Source organism: Rhineura floridana, chromosome 5, assembly GCF_030035675.1.
Source record: "Rhineura floridana isolate rRhiFlo1 chromosome 5, rRhiFlo1.hap2, whole genome shotgun sequence".
In the NCBI taxonomy this organism is placed as follows: Eukaryota; Metazoa; Chordata; class Lepidosauria; order Squamata; family Rhineuridae; genus Rhineura; species Rhineura floridana.
In genome coordinates, this window is record NC_084484.1 from 78,337,390 (window position 1) to 78,359,863 (window position 22,474).

Sequence of the window (22,474 nt, forward strand, 5' to 3'; positions counted from 1 at the left end):
GAAGGGAGACATCTGAATAGCAGTCATAAACAGAACAGGCAAACCAGCAAAGAAAAAAGGGGCAACTGCTCAAACGAAGGAGCAGCAACATGCAGAACACATACATAAAGGTCTTGACTTATTAACACCATATAACCTTCGTTAGACCCTGCGGATCCTAACAACTTCCGCCCAGTCTCTAATCTCCCCTTTCTGGGCAAGGTGATTGAAAGGGTAGTGGCTGCTCAGCTCCACGTTTTCCTGGGTGAATCGGACTATCTAGACCCTTTTCAGTCAGGCTTCAGGCCTGGCCATGGGACAGAGACTGCCTTGGTCGCCCTGCTTGATGACCTAACACCAGGCATCAGACAGGGGGAATGCATCCCTGTTGGTGCTGCTGGACCTCTCGGCGGCCTTCGATACGATCGACCATGGTATCCTTCTGGACTGTCTAGCTGGGATGGGATTGGGAGGCACTGTTTTACAGTGGCTCTGGTCCTACCTGAAAGACAGGACCCAGAAAGTGGTGCTGGGAGACTACTGCTCGACCCCCTGGCCATTGGCCTGTGGGGTACCGCAAGGTTCCATTCTGTCTCCCATGCTCTTTAACATTTATATGAAACCGCTGGGAGAGGTCATCAGGAGATTTGGAGTACAATGTCATCAATATGCTGATGACACTCAGCTCTCTCTCTCCCTACCACCTGATTGCAGGGAGGGAGTGCTCATCCTAAACCGATGCTTGGAGGCTGTGAAGGGCTGGATGTGGGCTAACAAACTGAAACTTAATCCAGACAAGACAGAAGTACTGCTGGTCAAGGGAAAAACTGCATCAGGGACGGGGTTGCAACCTGTTCTGGATGGGGTTGCACTCCCCTTGAAGGAGCAGGTCTGCAGTTTGGGAGTCCTCCTGGATCCTGCCCTGCTGCTTGAATATCAGGTGGCTGTGGTAGCCAGAAGTGCTTTTGGCCATCTCAAAATGGTCTACCAGCTGCGTCCATTCCTGGAGGCAGTTGACTTGGCCACAGTGACACATGCATTGCTGACATCGAGGCTTGATTACTGTAACGCACTCTATGTGGGGCTGTGTGACGTCCTTCCCTGGCTCTCTCTGTCAGGTTCCTACCTGCTTGTGGCTACTGCCTTTCACTAGGCACCACCAGGGACTCCACCAGTCCGGACTGTCCTTTATATGGTTTCTCTCTCCGCTCTAGCACAGATCTCACTAGATCCCCCTGCTAGGCAGCACCACCAGTCATGTCCTGTAACCAATATTCTCAGAGACTTTGCCTGAGTCTCTCTCTATCTGGTTACTTTCGTGACTGCGTACGTATGCTGTTCCCAACCCCTTGGTATCTATATAGATTACACATATAACTCTGGGTTGCTCTGGATACTTGAAATGTTATTATTCTTCTCTTCACCGCTGCCACCATTTGTTACTGTTTCCCTTAAGCCTTGGTAATTACCTTGCCCTCCCTTCTGGTCTGTGAAAACCCCAGCCAAGGATCAGGCCTTCGGTAAACCAAAATAGTATTTATTAAATATCAGAAATATCAAGATTACTTTTATATTGGTACATAAGCATATGGTTTCATCTATTCCTGTGATACTTGTCTTATTATTAACTAGAACTCCAATTCCCTCTTTCTCCACACTCTCCTAACATCCACTACCAAACACCTTCTTTCTCTCACATTCACCAACTGACTTCCACCTCCTAACATTCACCGACCAACATCCATCCACCCAGATTCAACTGTCATTCTTCCATTTATACTCTCAGCCATTCAAACGCTCAGCCAATCATCCAGCATTCTACTGCTCATCTACTCCCCCCTCCTCTTTCACTCCACTTACCATATATCTTCTATACAAACAGCACTTACCATATTTACATTAATACAGGAACATCACAGGCTGCCTTTGAAAACGGTTCGGAAATTGCAGTTGGTTCAAAATGCAGCAGCTAGAATGTTAACTGGAGCACGGCGCAGGAAGCATATCACACCTGTGCTTTATAGACTCCACTGGCTCCCAATTTGTTTCCGGGCCCAATTCAAAGTGCTGGTTCTGACCTTAAAGCCCTAAACGGCCTTGGACCAATGTACATGAGGGACCGCTTATGCCCATATGTACCTGTCTGGGATTTAAGATCATCTGCTTCTGGTCTCTGTGTGCCTGGAGTGAAAGATGTTAGACTGACAGGCACGCGGGAGAGAGCTTTTTCAGCTGTGGTCCCCAAGCTTTGGAATACTCTACCCCAAGAAGTTCACTCTGCTCCCTCCCTGTTGGTTTTCCGGAGACTTCTTAAAACAATCTTGTTCCGGAGGACTGAAGGTAGAGCCTGACACTGATTTTATGCCTTCTATGTTAAATTTTACCTTTGTAGTCCCTTTAGTACCAATTCCTAAATATATGTATATATGTGTGTGTGTATATATATTGCATTTTATGTATTTTAATTGCATTTTATGTATTTTAATTTATTTTAATGTTTTTGTGATTTTACTATTTATAATTTTATTATGTACATGTTTGATTTTATTTTTGTAAGCCGCTCTGAGTGCCCTATTATAGGGTAGAAGGGAAGGATATAAATATTTTACACAAATAAATAAATAAATAAACACAACAATTAAAACCTCACCAGTAAAAACGTGTACGAAAAACTAATACAGTATAATATACCCAGGCAGCCTCCATCAGGGAGTGCCATGATGGCATGATACCTGGGAAAACCACCTTTCAGGTGAGACCAACAGTCTGTTTCCCCCAAGTAGCATGCCATCACGTGGGATGTACCAAAGCAACCCTAGTATGGAGTGACCACCCACTGCCTATACATGTGAAACAACCTGTTGCAGAACATGCCTCCTGAAAGAAGCGTCGGCAGAGGCATAGCGGTCTGTCTTATAATACCTAATGAATGAATTTGGAGTGGAGCATACTGCTGCCCTACAAATATCTGCAAGAGGGGCACTGGTTGCAAATGCCGCCGTGGTGGCTGTAGACCTAGTAGAATGTGCTGTAACACTGTGAAGCACTGGAAGCTTAAGTGACTCACAGGCCAGGGCAATGCAGGCCCACAACCAAGATAAGGTGGATTTTGACACTTTCTTCCCCGGAGTTCTAGTAGGAAAAAATACAAATAATGATTTGGTTAATTGTATGTCTTTGGTTCAGAGCAGGTAGAACTTGAAGGCTCTGCAGACGTCTAAAGAGTGCCAGGCTTTTTCAAGTGGATGCATGGGCTTGGGACAAAAGGATGGAAATACAGTGTCCTGGCTGTAGTGAAACACAGAGTGCACTTTAGGTTGGAATGATGGATCAGGTCGTAACACAACTGAGTCCTTATGAAATATACAGAGATGGCGGACCGATGACGGTGTTCCCAACTCTGGCACCTGTTCAGCTGAAGTGACTGCCACTAGAAAGAGGACCTTAAAGGAAAGCACTCACAAAGGTACTGTCCTGAGAGGCTCAAATGGGGGCGCTGCAATGCTTTCATCACCTTTTGTAGACTCCAAGATGGAAAATGGTGAGATACAGCTGCAGAAAGTGCAGCAGCTCCCTCCAGAAAACATTTAACCAGAGGTTGGCAGCCCATTGGAATACTTGATGAGTTAACAGATAGAACTGAAGAAATAGTAGAGGCTTGGTGATGCAAGGTGCTGGGCTTCAATCCCATTTTCAAACCCTTGTGAAGGAACTGTAAGACCTGCTGAACAGTAGCTTTGGAGGATTGGAGACCCCGGGAGGCGCACCAGCTGGAGAATACACACCACATGCTCTGGTAAATGCGATTAGTCAATGGACGTCAGAGGCCAGGATGGTATCAACAACCCCCTCCAATAGATCTGCGCTGATCAGCTGTGTCCACTCAAACTCCCAGCCATCGGAATTAGCCAGTTGGGATCCAGATGATAGATTGGTCCCTGTGAGATAAGATCCAGCCACACTGGCAACCTCCAAGGAGCTGCTACGGATAGGGAGAGAAGCTCTGAGATCCACGGGTGGTGTGGCCAATATGGGGCTAGCAGAACAAATTAAGCCCATTCACACCATGGCTTCCTCAGCATTCTGACTATCAGGGGAATCGGAGGAAAGGCACACAAGAGACCATCTGGCCACGGAGTCAGAAGAGCATCTAGCCACGGAGTCAGAAGAGCATCTATGGACTCTGCCTTTGTCTCTATATGTCTTGAGAAGAACAGGCGAAATTGAGCATTGCTGCTTGAAGCAAACAGATCCACGGTCAGAGTGCTGAAACGATGCTGGAGGAGACAAATGCTGCCAGATGTAACCTCCACTCCCCTGGAATCACTTGGTGCCTGCTGAACCAGTCCACGGTGACATTCAGGACTCCACTGAGATGTTCTGCCCTCAAGGACCGTAAGTGTCTCTCGGCCCAACTGAATGTAAGGGTGGCCTCCACCTGAAGAGCTTGAGATCTGGTTCCCCTTTGCCAATTTAAGTGCGATTTTACACAAGTATTGTCCATTTGGATCAGGACATGGGTCAGATGGAGCAATGGCTGGAACTGACACAGGGCGAGATGGACTGCCCTTGGCTCCAGCCAGTTTATGCTGTAATCTCTCTCTGATGCTGGCCAGGTGCCTTGGGTGAAAAGGGAATCTCAGTGGGGGCCCCACCTGCTGAGACTGGCATCCATTGTAATTACTGTCCTGTCCGGCTCCTGAAATGGGGTCCCTTTCTGGAGGTTCCGAGCTGATGACCACCACCAGAAGGAAGATTGCATGAGGGGGAAAGACAAATCACCTGGTGCATGGAATTGGCAATGTCTGGCTGAAACGGCAATAAGGCCCATTGGAGAGGACGAGTATGAGGTTGAGTCCAAGGGACAATATGAATGGTTGATACAAACATGCCCCTGGTTTTTGCTCTAACATCACATCTGTCATTGAGCAATGCCTCAGGAGTCATGCCATGTCCTTGATAGCTGAAATCCACTTGGGCAATAGGAAGACCCTTACTTGAGCTATGTCCAAAATGGCTCCTAGATGCTGAAGCAGTTGAATTGGAAATAGGTGGCTTTTTTCGAGGTTGACTAAGAACGCATGGTCCCTCAGGGTTGCGAGAGTGCGACAAACATGAATTACAGCCTGATCCCTTGACTGTGCCTGGACTAGGAGGTCGTCCAGATACGGAAAGATGTGTATACCTTGTAGCCGGAGATAGGCCACCAGAGCAACCATCACCTTTGTGAACACTCTCAGAGCTGATGAGAGACCGAAGGGCAGGGCTCAGTATTGGAAATGGCACTGACTGAACACAAACCTCAGGCAGTGAGGTCGCAAGAGGCTGGTGATTTATAGGAGCCTGAACTGGAAATCCATCAAAATCCTCCTCTGATGACATAGCTGGAGAGTGAAATAGGGCTGTCAGTCTCTCTTGCTCTGTGACAGAGGCTTCCAAAATCATCTCCTCCACAGCAGTGGTGGCCGTAGTAGAGGGGCCTTTCAGCAAGTTTGGAAAAGACACATACCGTGCCCACCTAGCAGCTAGCTGATTAGAAGAGTACTTAGTTTTGGCAGCAGCCTTGGAATGGTGCTTGGAGGCCTTGCACTTTGGTCTTCATGCCAGGAATAGGATTGAGATGAGGCGTTGTGGCAACTGTGCTATGTTGCTCTGTATCAGAAGGCTGGTTGAGAGAGTACACAATTGGTGCTTGGCCTGCCATGATGTACATGCACACAGTAGAGGGGTGTGGTATCTCAAGTTCAGCACATGCACTAGAAGGGGGTGCAGTGATTGCAGCTATCAGGCACGCAGACAGTAGGGATGCAGTGAACTGATGCAATAATTGCAGGTCCTAGACACACACACACAGTAGAGGAGTGCAGTACAGCCCAGCACAGGTGGAAATTACAGCACAGCTCTTGGAAATACATCCAGGTCTCACACATGCGCACACAGTAGAGGAGTGCAGTACAGTACAGCTGGTAATTGCAGCACAACTCTGATAGCAGGTATTAGCAGGTTTAGCCACACACACACACACACAGTAGAGGGGTGCAGTGCAGCACAACTAGTAATTGCACTGCAGCTCTTAGACACAGCTCTTGGACACATGCACACAGTAGAGCGGTGTGGTAAATTGGGGGCCCAGGCACACACACACAGGAGAGGGGTGCAGTACAGTCCCAAGTACACATCACTCGTCTTGCTGCTCTCCTGTTTTTTTTTTAATTATATACCCTCACTCCCTTTGGCCAAAAAGGGAAAAGATAGGGAAAGGGTAAGAACTAAACAACAACGGAGATGGAACAAAAACAAAAGATGTGACAAAACAACAAAGAGAGTGGGAAACTACCAGAAAAATGGTGGGCAGGAGAAGAGACTGCAAAGTTAGGCATTCAGGTGGGAAAACCAAGAGTCCAGAGCTGCGAGGCTAGACAAAACGGAGGTAGGCAAAAAGGGTGGGGAAAAACAAGCACCTAGAGCTGCAGCCACAAGCTCCAGGCGACACCCACTGTCACCAGGCCCACCACCTTCCTAAAACACCACCAGTCAGAGCCGCAGCTGTGAGCTCCCTAAGCACCACCAGATGGAGCTGCAGCTGCAAGCTCCCTTAAAGAACCTGCTGGTCTGAGCCACAATGCCAAACGGAGCACAGCTGCGAGGTCCCTGAAAGAAGCTGTTGGTCGGAGCTGCAGCCACAAGCTCATCAGAAGCAGGGATATCTGGCCACTCAGGAGAAATGGCCCCAAAAAATCCTGCAGCTTCAGACAGCTCCACTGTTCAAAGTCGTTGCTGTGAGCTCCAGAAGCACAGACCTGCAGCCACAAATCAAACGGTCCTCCAGAGCCACGAGCCCCTGGATTAACAAGGGAGCCGGGTTGGTAGAGGAAGTCGGGAGACCCGTGGAGCCACAGCCGCAAGGAATGCAGGTGGGAAGGGTTTGGGAGGTGAGGACTTCTCTGCAGGGTTTCAACCACGAGCCCTGCTAGGAAAGCAGAGGGGTAAGAACAGGAGGGATAAATTACTCTGTTGGGCTGGAAAGAGAGTTCCCCCTCACAGGCAAAAAGAATCACCTCTCCAAAAACAATAAAAGGTAATCAACTGTCCAAAGACAATAAAAACTCACACTCACCAATCCCCACAAACACCCTGCACACACAACACATACTATAAAATCAGTCAAAATCAATCAACTCACTACACAGAATGGAAGAGAAGAGTAAAGACAAAAGCCTCAGATGAAGGCAAGAAATGAACTGAAGGCGGGAAAGAGCAGTCCGGGTCTTGACTCCTGTGCATTCTTGCCTTCTGATGCTAGATGGCACTATAACCCACATGATGGCATGCTACCTGGGGAAAACTGCAATTGTAAATACAGAATTTTGCTCTTCCATAGTTAATAGTTGTATACAGGAATTTTGATAGGTACAGCTTCTCCAATCATTGCAAAGAAACAAAATATTTGTGCAGATCCCTTTACCACTTTTTAACATTAGGTACTGTATACATCTGTAAAAAATGTAAGTAAGAGGCAGGGAAGCATAAGGGAAGGCATTTGTATTTTCTTATTTCTCCAACTCCTAAAACCACTCAGTTTTTTAATAGCTCAGAGGTCTCCTGTTTAACAGATGTTTCCAGATAAATCAGCTGAAATAAAAGATGATCTGCTACAGAAAACATACATGATTTATTTGTTCTTGAAAAGAAATTACCTTATGAATATCACATAGTAGCACTTCTGCGATATACACTCCAAAATTCTAATTGCTGCATCCAAAAACTTATATCACTATCTGCATCCTTCTGATTAAAAAAAAAATATGTAAATTCTTGGCCATTAGGGCCTATCTTCTCTGTTCACCATAATGAAATTAAAGTCTCATTACCCAGTAATGTTACTTTCTGTTCTGTGATGTTTATTCTCATTGCAATTTCCTGTCTTTTATTTCAGATACAACAAGCTTCAACTGTTTACTCATATTCTGATCCATTGCCCCACAATATATTAGTCATGCATTGCAATGCAATAACTGCATACAACTCTTTGCATTCCCCGCCTCTTTTTTCAAGATGGCCTTAGTTTGAGTTTAAGCAAAAGGCTGTGAAGGAGGAGCTAGAACTTATGATGCCTACAGTGTTCAATAAGATAACTACAATTCATAATACTGTGAAAGCATTATTAAGACAGTTGTACTCAGTGTAGCACTTTGGGAATCCAGGGATCCCATTTACTATCACAAAAGTGGAACAGAGAGAGAGCTCTGTGGACTGCATATTTGAATCATGCAGCTTCCATGATCCAAGTCAACATCTTGATGCACCTGGCAACCAGCCATCTCCCAAGTCCTCCTGTACCTTTGTTTACATAGGCAAAAAATACTTTTTTATCAACTGTTCATGTTTATCCACATTTATCAAAGTAATGTTCTTTATAAATGTTACAATATTCCTATTTTCTGTACTCCTTGCAGCTTGCTGCACCTCATTCACATCACGCTAACTAAACTATGGTTTCCTGCAGTGCAAGTAGGCTCCAGCTTCAATCCACTGGAATAAACTTCTCTTCCCTCCAACCCATCTATTTTTCTACATATTTAGCAATGCAAGATTCCAGTTCACTAAGCAGTAAAGTATGGATTAATGTTGCCATACAATGCCCAGGACCTTTCCAAGGTCAGATAGTCCGAGCATTCCTGTTTGCCAGTTATGCAACAATCAAACTCACTGTGTAGATTTAGGCAAGTCATATTAGTTTAACCAACTTGGCAGCATTGCTGTAAGCTAAGTCATCAGTGTGATCTCCCTGGAGAAAGCTCAGCAACTGTTAACAAAGAAACAAATTAGTATGACCTTTATATATAGTTTTATTCCTATTGCTCACATATACAAAAAACTAGGACTAGTTCTTAATTTTAAATCTAGACTTTGGAGCCTTGTTTGCTGGATTAAGTCAGGCCTAATACTCAGAAAACTAACTTGTCTAAGGGGTCAGTCAGTGTGTTGTAGGGGAGGTTTTTTTGTTTGTTTGCAAATTTAACGGGGGAGGAAAGATTATAAAAATAAAAAGAAATAATATATAGTTAAGAAAAACACCATCAGCTAACATGAAGGATACAATAACCATCAATACACACATCTTAAGTTAAACATATAAATTTAATAGTGTAAGCCCTTCAGATGTCCAAATAGGTATCCATACAAAATTGACATCTATACGAAATATGTTCAAATGTAGCCAGGTATTGAAGTGTTAAAATCACTTGAAAAGCCACAAAACTCACCATTTCTGAACCTAACCTACCTCATACTGTGGTTGTGAGGATAGGAGAGTAGAGAGAACTCCTTGGAGGAGGGGATAGATAACAATCTACAAAATAGTAAGAGATGAACACACCACAAAAAGGTAATCTCTAAAACTATTCAACTGCAGACAGCTGAGGAAATCTTACTATGAAAATTATGCAGTTACTTGGATTTGTAAAGCAAGTACTGTACATGGAAGTGACTTGACATAATACTTTTCAATATAAAAATTGCAGTGTTCAAAGAAAAGTTTACAGTTTACGGAACCTATGTATTCCTAATGCAACCTTTCATAAAACATAGAATATTTAAAAACAAACATTTTCATCAAAATGCATTATCTTTACAATTAAGTGATTCTCTGAAGACTAACATAGGAATATTAGGAACTTAGGAAGCTGCCTTAAACTGAATCAGACCATTCTTCCTCAGTATTGTCTACACTGACTGGCAGCAGCTCTCCAGGATTCCAGACTGGGGTCTCTCCCAGTCCTCCGTCAAAATACTGAGGATTGAACCTGGGACCTTCTGCATGCAAAAGAGATGCTCTACCACCAAGCTGGAAGGACTGATTAATTTTAGAGACAGGATATAGTTTGGCACAGAAAGCTACATAATTGCTATCTGATATTAAATTTGTGCTATAGCAATGAGGACTAGAAACTGTGACATGTTCTGGACTTTTATATACACTACATGCTTCATACAGCTGCTGGGCAAAATTAATTTCAAAATATATAGAAATTACCAATGAAATGTCATACTGGTCATATCTGGGCTATCTATATGCTCAGTCATGTATAGAACAGGTATACCAACTTGCAAAAAAGGAATTGCCATGCTCAATTTTAGATGGAAGATTGCTACTCAAACTTTTGTTCAGTGATATTTTATCATGTCATATACTATGATTAGAAATAACTCTAGGGCATAAGTATTCTCTGTGTAATTATGTAGTGATTATGGCTCACTGAAAATATTTAATGCCTTTCACAATCTGTGTTTTTTGTGGTTTTCCACTCTGTTTAATTTGCTTGCCTCCTGAAAAAGTATGTTCATTACTTAATATAGGTAAGATTTACAATGCACCCACAATAAGTTTAAAAAAATAAATACTAAATACATAAACATTGTTATAAACAACTCCACATTTATCAGCAGCCGCTAGTTACCTACCCAAATAACTTTTCGTGCCTAGGAGACTATAGGAAATAAGTATGGATTCTGGGGCATTGGAGTAATATGCTTCTGACAACCAGACTATACCTTCAGAAGCAAATAGCTACAATCTTCACAAAACACAGTGTTTGAACTCTTCATATTGAAAAAAAGCCCACGTTGTGCTGTAGCAGTACATAATCTAAGCTCATATGGATAGAAATATCTGCCTCACATTAAAATGCCTTAGGTTAGGTGATAGCAGGCATATTATGACATAAGCAAATATATATGTGGTGACCTTCCTTTGCGCTGTCTACACAACAAATTTGATGAAATGACTGGGATTTTCCAAAAATAAACGTCTTGAAAGAAAAGGAGTGTAATTCAGGTAAGTGGGAGGCAGTTTCTGTGGCCTACACACAGACTTAGCCGAGAATTGCCACAATCAGAAATTTGTTTGCCTGGAAATTTGTATGCCTGCATATCTAAAAAACAACACTATTTATATATTTTCAACTTGATAATTTGGCACTTAAGTCTTTGGTTGTTAAACATGGAAAAAATGAAAAGACCCAGGATGTGTTTTTTTAAAAAACAACAACAGATCATCCAATCCTCTTGTTTTTAGTACATTTACTTACTCCTTCACAACAAGGTGTGAAAATCCAAGTGTCCATCTGCCAGCAGAATGGATGCTGTTGGTGAAATGGATTTCCTCTTCCCACTAAGCCCCTCCAGCTCCCCAAAATCTGCTATAGAGGGTTGGGGTTCCTTCAGAGCATATGGTGGGGATGACAAAGAAGCTATGTTGCAGAAGTGAAAGGCCACTTGTGCAGTGCTAGATGTCACCCCCACTCGGTTATCCACATTCCTCTTAACACTTTTAAAAAATAGTTTGCTACAGGTTTCCCAGCAAATTATCTGAAAATTTCATGTTTGCATACCAGAATGTAAGCAAAAATGTTAAACTAGGGGTAGCCAATGGGGTGCCTTCCAGTTGTTGGACTACAACTTCCATCATCCCTTACAGCTGGCCATGCTGGCTAGGGCTGATGAGAGCTGAACATCTGGAGGGTACCATATTGGTTAATCCTCTTTTAAATATTAAGAAAACTTCCCAGTGAGCAAAGGTGCAGAACCTCAAAAGTAAATGCTTAAGAGAAATCACAATATACTCCTCTGAAGGCACTTTTTGTTTTTGTTTTTATTATATAAGCAATAAACTTTAAACATATAAACTTCAGTGTATAACAACTCAAGTTCTAGTAATAAAACCATGCTTAGAGGAAAAAAGGTATTCAATAAATAAAGACTCCCTTCAGTTTGTTTTTTCAGACTTGCCTGCCAGAGGTTTTAAACAGAACAATCCTATAATGTTCAGCTGAATACTGTATTTGAAAAGCCATTATTAAAATTGTAAAAAAGTTCTGCAACATTCCACTACTGAAAAATAAAATTATCTTTATCAAGAAAAATTAAAATATTAGTTTTTGTTTTTTCCATTTCAATTCTTGACAGAACTGTCCAATGCAATCAGATGCTCCCTTGCAGCAATCATAATAATTGGAGATATCACCTTCAGTGCTGCAGCTCAAATTTCCAGGTCCTATTAAGAGGAAAAATAAGTTACTTCCATTTTATAACCAAGAGTTACTAATCACTTAATCTACATTTAAATTAATCCAGTGTTTCACTAGAATGGACCATTGGTCTCACCTGAAGGGTGATTTTCATAGGAGGACTGCCATCAAGTGGGTTATAGCTCCACCTATCGTCCGAAGGCAAGAATGTTTTTGAAGTCAAGACTAGGGGCGTCAGGCCCCTCCCACTCTCCAGTTCATTCGCAGCGAGTCCAAAGAGAGATATCTAAAAATGCAGGAGAAAAGGCCAACGGGCCTACCAGCAAAGACATAACACAATAGCAATAATCATAATAATATGACTCTAACGTAGCGATATAACATTAATAGCAGTCTTGACTTCACTAGTAAATCTAATATAATAGTGTAACAGGAATATATGAAAAAACCCCCAAAAATATCTAGGTATCCTCCAACTAGGAGGGTCGTGATGGCAGTCGTCCTATGAAAATCACCCTTCAGGTGAGACCAATGGTCCATTTTCCATAGGAGGACTGCCATCAAGTGGGATGTACCAAAGCAGCCCATAACAGGGAGGGACCACCCACATTTTAAACATCATTGAGAACTTGTTGCAACACTTGTCTGCCAAAAGAGGCATCGGCAGAGGCATAACGATCTATTTTGTAATGCCTTATAAACGAGTGTGGGGTAGACCAAACAGCAGCTCTGCAAATATCAGCAACAGGAGCGTTGGTAACAAAAGCAGCCGTAGTGGCCGCTGACCTAGTGGAATGAGCTGTTATACTAGCTGGAACTGGAAGCTTAAGGGACTCATAAACTAAGGCAATACATGCTCGCAACCAGCGGGATAAGGTGGAATTAGCTACTTTATGCCCCATAGAACGTGGATGAAAGGATACAAATAAAGACTCGGATCGCTGTATATCCTGGGTCCTAGACAAGTAGGTCTTGAGAGCCCTCCGAACATCCAACGAATGCCAAGCCTTCTCGAGAGGATGAGTAGGATTTGGACAAAAGGAAGGCAGAACTATGTCCTGGTTGCGATGGAAAACTGAGTCGACCTTGGGACGGAAGAAAGGGTCAGTCTTCAGCACAACAGAGTCCTTGTGGAAAACACAGAGATGGCGGGGAGAAGACAATGCGCCTAGTTCCGAAACTCGTCTCACAGAAGTGATCGCGATCAGGAACAAGACCTTGAATGACAACATACGTAAAGGCACAGTCCTAAGAGGTTCGATCGGAGGGTGTTGTAAAGCCTGCAGGACCTTTGACAAACTCCATGAGGGAAAATGGTGAACTACAGCCAGTGAGCGTAGAGCAGCTCCCCTTAGAAAGCATTTGATGAACGGGTGTGAAGCAATAGTGGCACCAGTGGAGGACACTGAGAGAATAGACGACAGAGTGGACGCATGTCGACGTAAAGTGTTGGGTCTAAGTCCCATCATGAGGCCCCTATGAAGATATTGTAGCACCTGTTGTATTGTGGCCTGGGAAGGATCGATGTGCTGGGACTGACACCACCTGGAGAATGCCACCCAAGTACGTTGATATATACGAGTGGTAGATGGTCTTCTCGAGGCCAAAATAATGTCAATAACAGCGTCAGACAGGCCAGCCGATCTCAAATGTCCCCGTTCAAAAGCCATGCTGTTAGGTTGAGCCAATTGGGGTCCTGGTGCCATACTGGACCCTGGGATAGGAGGTCTGGCCTGACTGGAAGTGGCCAAGGATCCGTCACCGACATTGCAAGGAGATCTGAGAACCACGATCGACGGGGCCAATATGGTGCTATCAGAACCAGCCGTGCCCTCTCGCGTCGCACCTTCCTCAAGGTTCTGGCTAACAGTGGTATTGGAGGGAAGGCGTACAATAGGCCATCCGGCCACGGAAGTGAGAGAGCATCCACCGCTTCCGCTGTCGTGTCCAGGTATCGTGCGAAGTACCTGGATAGCTGGCAATTGCGACTGGAGGCAAACAGGTTGACTGAGAAGACGCCGAACCGACGCTGGAGAAGATGGAAAATGGTAGGATGAAGTTTCCATTCTCCCGGAAAGACTTGTTGTCTGCTGAGCCAGTCTGCTGTCACGTTCCAAATTCCTCTGAGATGTTCTGCTTTCAAGGATTGTAGATGTTGTTCCGCCCAGTCAAAGATGATATAAGCTAGGTTCTGCAGAGAGTGGGACCTGGTTCCCCCCTGTCTGTTTAAATGTGATTTCGCACACGTGTTGTCCGTTCGGATGAGGACATGGTCCAAGGGGAACAGAGACTGAAAATGGAGCAGAGCTAAGTGGACAGCTTTGAGCTCCAGCCAATTGATGCTCTGAGTCTGATCTGCCATGGTCCAGACCCCCTGAACAAACTGGGAGTTGCAGTGAGCTCCCCAGACAAGGAGACTGGCATCTGTGGTGATGACAGTTCTGCGGGGTTCTTTGAATAAAGTGCCCTTGGTGAGATTTTGGACCCTCGTCCACCAGTGGAATGAAAGACACAGTGCGGGGCTCAAGGGAATTGTTCGATGATTTGAGATGGCAATGTCCTGCTGAAATGGCAACAAAGCCCACTGAAGGCGGTGAGTATGAGCTCGAGCCCATGGCACAATATGAATGGTGGACACCAACATTCCGAGAGCCCTGGCTAGAAGCATAACATCTGCGGTTGCCCGGCGCATCAGAGATCTTGTGATGTCTGTAATAGCAGTTATGCGGTCTGGAGACAGGAACACCATCGCCTGCTGGGTGTCTAACATCGCCCCTAGATGTTGTAGGCGTTGGGTTGGTTGAAGGTGACTTTTGTCGAAATTGACTAGCCAGCCATAGGTCTGCAAGACATGGAGAGTGAGTGTTAGATGGCGATGAGCCAGGGCCTTGGAACTCACCCGTATTAACAGATCGTCCAAGTAGGGGTAGATATGGACCCCTTGAAGCCGGAGGTAAGCCACTAGTATGAGTAGCACCTTGGTAAATACTCTCGGGGCAGATGAGAGGCCGAACGGCATCGCTCGATATTGAAAGTGCTGGGGGCCGAAAGCAAACCAAAGGAATTTTCTGTGGGCTATGCAAATAGGCACATGGAGATACGCTTCCTTGAGGTCGATAGAACCCAGGAAGTCTCCTTCATGAAGGCTTTCTGTAATGGAGTGGAGGGATTCCATTTTGAACCTGCGATACTTTACAAAACGGTTGATGAACTTGAGGTCCAACACCGCCCTCCATGACAGGTCTCGTTTGGGCACAGCAAATAGGAGGGAGTACACCCCTTCCGACCTCTCTGTGGCAGGGACTGGCTCTATCGCCGCTATGTCCAATAAGTGATGTATAGCTGTCTGCATGATGCAGTGCTTGTCTGGTGCCCTGGGGCAAGGGGAGGGATAAAATTGGTGGGGTGGCCCAAAACTCAATTGCATAGCCATAACAAAAAAGATCTCTGATCCAGGCAATCTGAGTCAGACGCAGCCAATGGTCTCCAAACAGAAGAAGTCTACCCCCAACCAGTATCGCGTCAGTACTGTCTGTGCTGGCGAGACCCTCCCCTATATGAGAATGTTGAGGTACCTCTGCGCCCTTGGTACTGACCTCTGCCTGGGAAACGTCTGTTCCAGGTTCCCCTGGAGGGGCGGAAATCATAGTTTCGGAAATCGCGGCCTCGTCCCCCGGGCCGCGTTCCTCGAAAGGGCTGGGTCGTGCGGTATGAGGAGAAACGTCTGAAAGGCCTGCGATCAACATTCCTGACCGTGGCCAAGACGGGCTTTCGTGCGTCCTTGGAATCAACAAGCACAGCCTTTAGAGCTTCCTCACCGAAGAGTAATGAGCCGGTATAAGGTGCTCTTGATAAATTAACTCTGGCTGTAGAGTCCGCCTGCCAGTGACGAAGCCAGAGGGTCCGTCTGGCAACTACCTGAGCTGCCATGGCTCTTGCTCCTAACTGATTAGTGTCCAGGGTGGCATCAGCCGCAAACGCAGCCGTCTTGCACAATTTTACCAGTGACCTCCTCAGAGAGACAGGATCAGGATTAAGATCGTCTAAGAGGTCATCCAACCACATCATCGCCGCTCTGGAAAAGATGGAAGCAGATGCGGAAGCTCGCATGGCAAAGGCGGTGACCTCATGGTTTTTGCGTAAGGCAAAGTCCAGCCTTCGCTCAGTGGCGTCTTTTAAGTGTGACTCTCCTTCCCTCAGCAAAAGGGATCTGGAAACTAGACTGGAGATGGGCTCGTCAATGCCAGGGACAGCCAGCTTGCTAGTAAATTCCGGAGCCAAGGAGTAGAGCTTGTCCGCAAGGGCGTTAAAACGGAGCGTTTGCAAAGGGTGAGACCATTCTTCATAGGTCAGCTTAGCAATAGGGTCTGGCACCGGAAGGTAGTGCTCCGCTGGTGCGGGAGATTTCAGGACTCTGGCCCCTTTAGTTGCGGGAGTGGCAGCCGCAGATTGTAGACCAAGGGTGTTAAGTACTCTGTGCGCAAGGGGCTGATAATCGGAGGTATCAAACAGATGGTATGAGTTATCCTCCGCATGCTCCGACTGGTCACTCCAGTCGTCACCTTCGGTTAGCATAGCATATGATGGGTCCTCCCCACAAGAGACGTCATCGATGAATCTGCCTCTGGCAATATCAAAAGGATTTGGAGAGCATGATGGACCTGCCTCATTGTGACCATAGTGACCCAGATCATTGGGTTGTCTGCTAACCCTCTGCTGGGGCATGGCGGTGACTTGTGCTTGTGCCTGTGTTTGAGAAAAAAGCGACAGCATGTCCTGTAGTTGCGATATGAACTCATGAGACAGCTGCAGCCCCGGTGTGGAAGATGGTTGTGCTTGCAAGGGCAAAGAGGAGAGTTCAGTAGGCTGAGAAGAGGAATGAGCCCTCGGTGGTAATACAGGAGGAGGATAGCTGGCTGCTGGCTGGTCAGGAAACCTGGCAAATTCCTCCTCTGAGGATGCGGTCGGAGAATTAAACAGAGAAGTTAATGGTTCCTGGCCAGCCTCCTCAGAAACCAGTACAGAGATATAGCGTGCCCTCTTGGTTGATGGGTGGCTGGATATATGTTTAGTTTTGGCAACCGCTTTGATGTGCTTGTGCTTGGTTGCCTTAGATTGTTTAGGCTTGGTCGCCTGAGCTGTCGCTGCCTGTTCCGCCATCGTATATTCCGGAGGGATTCAGTACACGGCCACAGGTGGGGCAGAATGTACAGACCCAAATAGGCTCAGCACACGGCCACGGATGGGGCAGAATGCACTGGCTCAGATGGCGAGGTACACGGCCACGGATGGGGCAGAATGCACAAATTCAGCAGCGTTGGTACACGACCACGGATGGGGCAGAATGTACAGAATTAACCGCTTTGGTACACGGCCACGGATGGGGCAGAATGTACAGTTGAGACAGCTCTTGTACAGAATTAACAGCCTTGGTACACGGCCACGGATGGGGCAGAATGTACAGTTCAGACAGCTCTTGTACAGAATTAACAGCCTTGGTACACGGCCATGGATGGGGCAGAATGTACAGTTCCGACAGCTCTTGTATAGTAGTAACAGCGTTAGTACACAGCCACGGATGGGGCAGAATGTACTGAGATAGACAGTCAGGGCTGAGAATACAGGATCAAATAGTTGCAGTAAGTAGCAGTGGCAGATTAGCAAAGGCACTTGTGTGGGACTACAGGGTCCTGTCTGAGGCACACACACCCAAGGAGATCGCGCTGTGGAAGTCGGCTTGAAGCCCTTGGCTCTGCTATCCACAGCCCTGGTACTAGATCCCTTTATCAGTAGTAAATATGCTAAACACAAAGAACGGGAAAGGAGGGACAAACAAAATGGCGCCCAAGAGAAGAGCGGGAAATTTTTTTATCAAAAATGGCGGAGGGACGAGGTAGGAACAATGGCGGCCACTGAGGAGCACCAGCAGGGGCTGATCAGAAAATTTAACTGGGAGAAAACGGCCTGAAATACGTTCTACAGCCGCGGGGTCGATAGGCACAATCGCGGCTTTAAAGTCAGGCAGAAGAGACTCTGCCAATGAGTCAGAACGACCAGCGAAATCCCCGTGGCCGTTGGGGCTGTGACAGGGAAACTGTAAATAATGTGCAGTCGCGGACCCGTAGGGACAGTTGCAGCGAGATTTTAGAAGCCGCGGAACGAGTCAGGGAAGGCAGAGTAGCCTAACTAATAAGAGGTGCTCAGAAGGCAGGGGAGAGCCGCAGCCGCAGGCTCGTAGAGGGGAAATCGAGGGAACCGCCTCAGAAAAATGCCGCGGCAGTCACCAGGAAGGCGGCAATAAAGGAAATGAAAATAAAGGGGCCGCAGGAGCAGGCTCCTGGAGTATGCGAGAGACCGTAACGGGACTAGGAAAGCGGTGGAGCAGATCAGGAAGCTGCAGCCGCAAGCTCCTGGGGTAAAGGCTGCGTCCGCCACCTGAGAAAAAGAGAACCGCAGCCGCAGTCTCTCTAAGTCGCTGTTAGGCTACGTACTGGGGAAAGAAACACGGGCTAGGGAGAACTCCCAAAATAATTCCCCAGGAATAATAAAACAAACGATTTAAAAGACAAGACAGTTTAAGACAAGACAAAGGGAAGGAAACAAACTACACACACAAAAACTCCCACCCTGTCACACAAATACACGAAAAACTTTGCTAGAAGCTACGCTATCAAATTTCAAACTTGTTCGGTACGAAGGCAGGAATGAACTGGAGAGTGGGAGGGGCCTGACGCCCCTAGTCTTGACTTCAAAAACATTCTTGCCTTCGGACGATAGGTGGAGCTATATCCCACTTGATGGCAGTCCTCCTATGGAAAATGATGCTTTCAAAGCACCAAGTTTATGGGGATGGGGGGGGGGGACTTGCCAGGTGGCTGAATTTAGACTGAGAGAACCCTGTCACTCCATCGCACATGATGAGGGGAACACACCATGTGCCAAATAATCTAAACATTTTTTTCAGAAAACAATACATCATAGGAAGCTGCTTTATACCATTGGTTGACCAAGCTCAGTATTGCTAAACTGGTTGACAGCAGCTCACCAGGATTTCAGACAGGCAATATCCCCACCGCTACTTGGGGATGCCAGATTGAATGCAAGGCAGAAGCTCTAACAGTGAACTATGACCCTTAACATGATCTCTAATAAGCAGATCTCAAAAGACTAAGAAATAAATTAGAGCGCACAGAGATACTTCAAAACTGTTATGATTGAAATTAAATTCTAGTGGTATTGAATTAACAGTATCTTTGTATTTCTGTGCATCAATGGGTTCAATAAGAATTTTTAAAACATGATTATATACAGGTTACTTTAAATGATTGTTTGATACTAAAATGTCACACATGCAAGGGCTTATTTATATACAACCACCAATCAGTGTCTTGATTGCTCAACACTGAATGAGTCAAAGCTGAAGTCTGAAATGTCTCCACTTATTTATTAAATGTGTTTTCTTGATTTTCACAACACAGAATACAAACAAATCGAAAGCCCACCCTCACCCCAAGCATCACCAGAAATGTCTCCATTTATTAAAGTAACAAATCACCTAGGCAACTAATAATTGCCTCAGGTGACCAGACAAGTCAGTTCTGCGTGCAGTCTCCATATCTGTGAAGGTTGTGTATTAAAGGGCTCATTTTCTGTAAATAAAACCTACACTTAGTCGCTTTTCTTTCCCAGCAAGGGAAGGAGAAAATGGCTATGTGAGCTGATTCTAGAAAGCAGCTGCTCTGCTCTGGACCATGCAAGCCAGACTGCCTCCTCCTTCCTGGAACCTAAAGGGGATGGAGGTGGAAAGAAAGTAACAGTCTCTCACATCTAGAATGGAGTTCTGTTAAGCAGGGCTCCATTTGGAAAGGTGTGTCCTGGTTAAGTGGAAACACATCATCACCATCTCTCTTCACACAGCTAGGAGACAAACAGAAAGCAGACAATTTTCTGGCTAAATAGCTGATTTCTATCTATTTGCCTAGCTAGAGGAGAGAGAGAATGCAAGTCACCCCAGCTGTGCTGCGTTTACACATATGGGCAAATGCAGAGCAGAATATAGATTTTCTTTCTGTACCCCATACCCTCCTACTAAACTGGGAAGGGAATTGAAAAGGATGTGTGCTCCACCAGTTCCACTGTGCTCATCAACTGGGCAGGGCTGGCTGCCTATTTTGCTTTTTCTTTGACAGGAACAGAAACCTAGAAAGCCCACACTGTCCTCATTAGCATTAAAGGCTTTAGCTTCAAGTTGACAAGCAAGAAAGAACAGGTGTCTTCTGCTGCTGTGCTGTGCAACTCTGCTAATGGCACCTGACCAAATTTTAAGAGTTGGAGAAAGGAATGTGGTGGGGAAAGCATTCAAAGTGGCCTTCTTCTGCTCTTGGATATTCATTCTGCCACAAAAATATAATTGCCTTTCTGGGTCAGGGCAAGGTCCTTCTAGTCCTGCATACCGTTTTGAACAGTGAATGACCAGGTGCCTTGAAGCAAACTGGGTGGCCTAAGATCACCATCTTTCATGTTAACTCGCCTCGCAGTGCTATGAAACTAAAATGCCACTCTGACCTTAGAGGAAGGATAGAATATAACTGTAATAAAATGAATACATACAATAAATCAGAAGAAGGTACAGTGTGAAAGCTTACATACAACATTTTTCAAGATTAGCTGCTGGAATAAATGCAGCATATTCAATATTTTACAGTTTGTAGGATCATAGAGGCTATTCAAAATTTGATCAGAATAAAAATTCACTTACCTTTTCTTTCCTCAAAAATCCTCCTCTGAATTTGTTAGTGGTAAATCCCCTTGTCCCAGCATAACGCAATCGCTGGTATTTAGCTTGTATATATAAACCCTTCTGTACCAAGCTTGATTTAAAGTGAGACCGACCATCAATAAAGTATGGCTGTACAGGAGAAAAAGAATGGCAATCTTAACAGCTTTGAGAATTCTGGCCCCAAGTACTTTAGTCTGATATTCAAAAAGTTTAAAGTGTAAATACTACTCTATATGTATGTACGTAAGATACTGATTTTTTACTTCAAGATTCAACATACTTAAGTCTTTGTCACATGTTACAGTGGACGCAACTTTCAAAACATATCATGTATAGAATTTTAACCATGATCCAAAACATGTAGCTGCCTGACAAGTTACTGGGCATGGGTACAACCTCCCCCACCCCCAAATATTGGTAGCTGCTTCTACTTAAACAAGTGGGTCTTCCTTTCCTAGCTGTAATATTACTATAGGTTTTAAATGCTGAAAAAATGTAATGCTGGAACAAGCCACGTTATGAAGCCATATTTAATGTTGGTTTCATATCCTGGCTTGTTCCAAAATTGCTAACCATTGCTTCCTTGTTTAGACAAAATAGGAAACTATGGTTGTTTGCTTTGTTTGGTCCTACTGCGACAGGAGGAATGAAGGAACTACCTGTGCAGCTGAAAGGCTCATTCATATATTGGCTGAGATATTGCCTGAATGTAGCCAGAATGTCTACAAAGACTTTCAAAAACAATTAATTCTCTAGAAAATGCATCTTTAAGGGTTTTATTATTCAACTTAGTATAATTTTAATTGCACTTTGTACATCACACTGAGACACCCGTGGAAGATAATAAATAATAAACAGTAGAACTTATGCCTAGGAATACGTCCGTAGACGTTACATGCCCATTATTAAAATATCAATAAATGTGTATATTTTCTTTTGGATCCAGGTTCAAAACTGAAAACACATTAATCCTTTACCATAGCTGATTCTGATGATTAAAGGAAGCAAGATGATGCTGGCTTCTTTTCTCATTTATCCACTACTTTCAAATTCAGAATTCATCTTTTTCTTTCTCTTCCCCACATCCCACATTTTTTTTTAAAAAAACCATGTTAGTTTAGCCTTGCATGTATACATGCATATATTCACTAATAGGCAAAAACCCTTGCAGTTTAAGAACATACCTATAGCCCACAGATCTTTCTATCAAACTTTAAAAAGCAGGGAAATTGGGCAGCTATAGTGAATGCACCAGGGGAGCAGGAGACCTGACCTCCTCTCTGAGATATTGGACTGTCCTACAAATTTGTCAAAATGCAAACACAATTTGGGTTGGTCTTTCACAGTCTAATCCACATGCTGTGTAGCTTGGAAGAATTTGGTAACATGTGCCTCTGAGCATATGGGGAGTGGTGGCAACACCTGCCATCTCCAAAGATAATTATATTTTTATATGTTTGTTGGTGTTCTTCTTACTTTGCTTCTTTCCTGTGTTACTAATGTTTCTACAGAGAATCTAACCTAGAAAATTTTATTTCCCTCATTATTCATCCTAGAAATCTGTGTCAAATTTATTTTTATTAATTTCAAAGCTGTTTTATTGGTCAATGTCATATGATGGTGAAGACAGCCTTTTGTGTTTCAAATTGGAGGTTCTGTTCTATTTCTATTTCGAGTGCATTAACAG

At 44.7% G+C, this 22,474-nt stretch overlaps 1 protein-coding gene across 3 annotated transcripts in view; it reads right to left on the bottom strand.

The window, feature by feature from the left end:
* Positions 1 to 9,136: 9,136 nt before the first annotated feature.
* Positions 9,137 to 22,474, bottom strand: part of BCLAF3 (BCLAF1 and THRAP3 family member 3) — a 65,619-nt gene continuing 52,281 nt past the window's right edge. For all 3 annotated transcript variants that reach the window (XM_061627268.1, XM_061627269.1, XM_061627270.1), the window contains exons 11-12: positions 20,767 to 20,916; positions 9,137 to 12,034 (exon numbers count right to left, since the gene is read on the bottom strand). In XM_061627268.1, the coding sequence (XP_061483252.1) occupies positions 12,020 to 12,034; positions 20,767 to 20,916 (165 nt within the window). In that variant the 3' untranslated portion in view covers positions 9,137 to 12,019. The remainder of the gene's footprint in view (positions 12,035 to 20,766; positions 20,917 to 22,474) is intronic.